The sequence below is a fragment of the Lolium rigidum genome, chromosome 3, assembly GCF_022539505.1.
Source record: "Lolium rigidum isolate FL_2022 chromosome 3, APGP_CSIRO_Lrig_0.1, whole genome shotgun sequence".
In the NCBI taxonomy this organism is placed as follows: domain Eukaryota; kingdom Viridiplantae; phylum Streptophyta; class Magnoliopsida; order Poales; family Poaceae; genus Lolium; species Lolium rigidum.
In genome coordinates this window covers 132,847,535-132,853,300 of record NC_061510.1, presented here as the reverse complement: position 1 = coordinate 132,853,300, position 5,766 = coordinate 132,847,535, and the positions used below count along the sequence as shown (strand labels likewise).

At 43.4% G+C, this 5,766-nt stretch overlaps 1 protein-coding gene across 1 annotated transcript; it reads left to right on the top strand.

Moving 5' to 3' along the window:
• The first annotated feature begins 841 nt into the window (after positions 1 to 841).
• On the top strand, positions 842 to 1,945 carry LOC124698248 (nifU-like protein 1, chloroplastic). Its single transcript, XM_047230754.1, has 3 exons — positions 842 to 1,196; positions 1,294 to 1,436; positions 1,520 to 1,945. Exons 1-3 carry the CDS (start codon positions 857 to 859, stop codon positions 1,706 to 1,708), a joined length of 672 nt encoding a protein of 223 aa, XP_047086710.1. The 5' UTR covers positions 842 to 856; the 3' UTR covers positions 1,709 to 1,945.
• The last annotated feature ends 3,821 nt before the right edge of the window (positions 1,946 to 5,766 follow it).

Below are 5,766 nucleotides of genomic sequence, written 5' to 3'. Positions count from 1 at the left end.
ATAATGGATAAGGGTAAAATACCCTTACAATCATAAAACAAGCATGGAACATAAGAAATTATAGATACGTTGGAGACGTATCACAAACCCATGAGCTTCCACCTGTCCGCCTCTTTAACAATCGCATCAAACAAAAGCGCTTTCGTCCTTAACTTGTTCTTGAAGATCTGATTATTCCTCTCAATCCAAATAGATCGAAGCATCATGAGGAAAAGGGAACGCGCTTGAGGCTGGAGTTTGGAGGGCTACATGTTGAGCACCTGCGGCCACCAAACAAGGAGCTCATCTACGACAGACGGGGCAAGAGAGGACCGTTGCTAAACCTCTCAAGACCTCAAACCAAATGCTCCTCGAAAAAGGACATTGCAGAAGAAGATACTCAATTGTCTCAGAGTGTTGAAGACAGAAGGTGCATGAGTCATTATTGTGATTTAGTTTTCATCCGACTTCTCTTCTTAGTGCTAATAATTAGCTAAAACAATTGGTTTTGCTAATGCTCCGTTGAGTGGGAGTTGTGAAGCGTTGATTAAAACATTGAGACTCGTGCAAATATTTACATCTTTTAAATTTTACAAACAAATGGTACAATTTTCTTGCACTTTCAAAACAAAATTTTAACATCGCCGTGAACTTTCTTCTAGGCTTGCGTGAGCAATTTTGCAGAAGCCGCTGAAAATTAATTTAGTCCAAGTCCAGAGAGAATTAGACACTGTACATGTTTTTTTTTGGATTGTTTTGAAGAAAAATATCGCCGGTACTACCCGGAGAATATCGCTTCTACTCCGATGCCGTGCTGATCTTGGCCGTGACTTCTTGGACGGCACCCAAGGATACCGGATACACGACCACACACCCCATGGAGGCGTCGCTCACCGCGGCCGCCGCCGCTGCCGCCTCGTCGCCTCCGCCGCAAATCCGCATCCGAATCACCAAACCAAGCCCACTCCTGCCCCCTTGGCGGCGCCAATTCGGGCCCTCCAAGATCCGGACCGCCAGCTTCCGGCGGCACCTGGCTGCGGCCTCCGCATCCACGCCGCCGACGCCGGGAGGCGGCCTGTACTCTGCGGCCACCTACGAGCTGACGGCGGATAACGTCGACCAGGTCCTCGACGACGTCCGCCCCTACCTCGTAGCCGACGGCGGCGACGTCGCCGTCGTGTCCGTCGAGGACGGCGTCGTCTCCCTCAGGCTCGAAGGTAAACTCGATTTGTCGCCTGGCGCGTCCATACAATAATTCGTGGCCAAGATTCCATCGGGACATCAAATCTGACCGTGCTCGTTGCCACAATTCAGGGGCGTGCAGCAGCTGCCCCAGCTCGACGACGACGATGAACATGGGCATCGAGCGCGTGCTCAAGGAGAAGTTCGGTGACGCCATCAAGGACATCCGCCAGGTGTTCGACGGGGATCAGCCGCCGGCAGAGACAACGCCTGAGGTCCACCACCAGACCAATCTCCTAGTTTTGCCCTGAAAAGCTTAATATCTTGGAGCGCTCACCGGCTGGATGTTTGCTTGCAGGCGGTGAACCGGCACCTGGACATACTGCGTCCGGCGATCGCGAACTACGGCGGGAGCGTGGAGGTGCTCGCCGTGGACGGCGAGGACTGCATGGTTAAATACGATGGCCCGGAGTCCATCGGGAGCGGGGTCAAGGCGGCCATCAAGGAGAAGTTCCCCGACATCACAAATGTGGTGTTCACGCAGTGATCCACAGGTAGCCTCGTAGGCTTGGTTCCATTCGTCGGTAGTGCCCACAATGACGACATCTATGAAAATGCAGCCAGATTTTGATGGGAATATTGGATGTTCATGTATCATCTACTAGACAAGATGTTTCGATGCTTTGTTTGGGTAGAAAAAAATGCAGCTCGCTCAAACAATATAGTACTGTACAATGAAAATTGAAATGGAATGATATTGGCCTTTTGGTCACCTGTTTCTGGATGGATATGTGATACAGTTAACGACCAAACGTAACAAGCCGTCTGAAAATATGACCACTAGGATCGAGCCTCAGTTAGCACACCTGATTGAAGTTGAAAACCAAACCTCTGAACTTGAATCTCTGTGCCTCTTTGATTGGCAGGATTTTTAGAACATATGAATAGGAATGATTCACAAGATTTTGGAAACCTAGGGAATAGGAAAACGACATAATTGCATTGCCATGTCCATGTCAATCCATGAGATTATGGTGTTTTTTTTGCTACATCAAGGGAAGAAAAACAATGGACTCTTTCCAAGAGGTTCCAGCTGATGTTAAATTTCTTGTGAAATGTAGCATGAAACAATCCTTAGAAAATATATATGTATATGATTCAATCCTACGAATCTCTAAAGAGCTCTAAGCTCCCAGGGTTGGCAGCCCTTGTGGTTGCTCGGCCTGTCCCTGTCGTGGGCCCCACTGTATGGAAGATTTCGTTCTGTTAATCGGCTGTCGGTTGAGTGAAGAAAGGAGGGCTGAGGGCACGGGTCGGTTCCGTTTTCTTTTGACCGAGGATTGGGCCTTCCTTCCCTAGGCGGTAGTATTCGTCCTCATCTGAGGCGGTGTGTGCGGCTCTTGGGCAGCGCCGCTGTCGCCGCCTGTCTTCGCCGTGGCTCTTGCTGGCAAGGAGAGCTGGTTGGGGGTGCTCAGGGAGGCTCAAGAAGAACAAGCCTACACAAATCTCGATGGCTGTCCGTGCGGAGGCGGCCAGACAAAGCTCGCTTGTTGTACCAACCATGCGACCTGCACGAGAAGGCGTACCTCAGCGAGAAAGACTTGGGGCGATGAGAGGTTGGGCTGAGGAGACCAGCATCCATGGAATTGCCTTCCTCACGAACAAGGCTGAGGTACGAATGCCCCACCCCCTCCCCTACGCAAACACATTAGCGGTTAGTAACATGAGTATTCAGACTTGATGCTGATCCATTGGAATTCATGATTAAGGTGGATCCAATTAAAAAAAATTGGTTGTCTTGAGATAGCTCATCATGTGTAGCACGTGATGATTCCAATTAAACTATTGAAGGTTTAGATTAGTCACTCATGCCATGTCATCTACTCACCATTGCCTGCTAGGTGTTTGATTATTTGCCTTTTCTGCATTTTATCGATAGCTTCAGTTGGTACAAATAAATCATCAAGAGGCCACTATCCTGACGACCACCACCGGAGAACTTTAGAATATGATTGCAGAAGCGGCAGCTGGTGTTGGGGACATGGGATTGCAGCCGTTTCTTCTGCCAGGCGTATTGTAGACATATAACAAGTCCAAATCTGTAGGTAGGAACTCCTACCATGTATGTGTGAAACATCATATTGGTTGTTTCAGCGATGATGATGGGTTGTGTCATGGTTAGAAGAAGTAGCATTCTACTGAATCCATGGTCATTACTTGTGACTACTAGAAGATGAGAAATGGTAGCTTGGCTACCAATGATTGTGGATCCCATGAATATGTTGTGATTCGGCATCAAGGCCAGTGCAGGTGATAATGCAATAATTACATATTTGTTAATTTGCATTCTTACTCATAGTACAATGCTTTTGTTAAGTTTATTCCGAAGTCCAGTGTATAAAAATGTTGGCTGCATGGATATTTTCTCATGCATATAGCCATATATTCATTACTATATTAATTAGTACGGCTAGAAATAAGCTACTCTGATGTGTTTAGGGAAAAAGGAAAAGAGCTATGCATGCTGACTGTATATGTTCTTCTTACTCACAACTACACTTCAAGCAGACTATATTTTAGTTTTCTCTCATTTGCTCTAATACTAGGCTGACTGAAAATACTCCACATTCATTTGTGCTTCTCCTGAAGATTGTATGATACAATGTTTGTTCCAGAACGTTGTAGCTATATGTACTATTAGCTTATTACTTGATTTTACCGTTTGCATTTTGGATTCTCTAAGGTGTTGCTTTGTCTGATGTGGTCAAAACAAAAGAGTCCATTAGAAATATCTTGCAGATTGCTTCTCTTTGAGCATATTTTTGAAAATCTAGGATTGGCATCCCAAGCACATTCTAGATGCCTTAGGTGTGGAGTGCTGGTCATTTAAGATGGCATCATTAATTTGGAATGACTGTAACTCTGTTTCATCAACCCGTGACAACTCAGACAACACATGAGCCCTTACATTTGCTCACATTTTCTGATCTTCAACACTTATATCACCCCTTTCTATTTCCATTTGATATAATCAACTGTACTTCCTGTAATCTGGCAAAATATTATTGTTTTGAGCTCTATTTGAATCTCAATAAACCTTGGAGAAAGTAGTGTCCAGATTTGTAGGCCTATATGTGATAGTTATGTATGTCCGTTATGTGAGAAGCTATTAAGATAGGTAAACGTGTTTCAATCATTTTCGCATGGTTCCTCAATACCAAATTATCTTCTCAACAAATCTTATGTGCTTCAGTTTGGTGCTCTGGCTTATTCGGCTTTTGTCATGCCTATTGTGGATAACCAGAGCTGGGGTGCATAGCAGGAAGTAAAATGGAGAAATAAGGATGGCTGAAGGCAGCGTATTACACATCGGCCATGTGCCAGGTGGATATGCCTTAGTCTTTGTCTAAGTGCCTATTATCATCATCACCTTTAATCTCTTATGATGACTTCAGTTAGGTCTAACCATATGTATTTCTATTTGAGATAATCGTTTCAGCATTCTTATATTATGACACCTCTATAGGGAGATGATCCTTGGCTCTGCATACTGTCATCACCTAAAGTTTCACATTCAGATTGAACTTGGACCAGAGAAGTTAGGATGAGGAATTCACTGTTGAATAATAGTTTTTTCCTTTTATTTATTACGTATGATACCTTCCATATGGTTTCTTGAAAGAAAAATGAGTAACCATATCTCAGTCAGTCACACTTTGATTTTTAATATTAAAGGAAATCTCTTGATTCCGTTTTTCTCTAAATGTCTTGGTTGATTTCATGCTATAGCTACAATTGCTGACATGTCTGTTTATCTCTAAATGTCTTGGTTGATTTCATGCTATAGCTACAATTGCTGACATGTCTGCATCAGTGGGTTTTGTGGGCATTATGCAACTATAGGGTAATTAAAGAAGTGTTCTGATTTGCCTTAAGAATGATGTCGTTTAGCTTGGTGTACTTCTCTCCTATGTCACATAGATAAAACAGAGTCGTAGCTCTATGAATGACAGATTTGAGGAATTATCTCTAAAATAAATTTGGCTTTAAATGTTAGTGTTCACGATCTATTCATCATTTGGCAACCTACTTTTGCAATTCACCGTGCAGACTGTGAAGGCCATCTGATATTCAGTAAGCATGGTTGTAAAATACATCTGAATTATAGAGTAGTTGCAGAACATTTAAAGCATATTTTCCCAGCGTTTCGTTCTATATACCCATCTACTTTTTATTACTGCCATTTTTTATTATAAATAATGAAAATATATTTAATGTTGTACAACAAATATCATCCGCGAATTACCTCATCAATGAGTACCAGCAGGACACCTTGGTAGCATGAAGGTAACCAGGTTTACAAGATGCTATTCATTGGTTCCTATTAATATTTCTGGTGCCAAATCTTATATCTCTTTAGTTCTACCAGTATGGGAGAGGAATCATGTTCACATTGTTTAATGTTCTCATTGTTTTATGCATTTAGACTGTTAGACAATGGATTTACTACTTACTATTGATTGTAATAGCTTGTTCTCGGCTTATTCCCTGTAATAAAATTTGGACTCAGTTTCCTGAAGAACCTTCATCCCTATACTCTAGAAG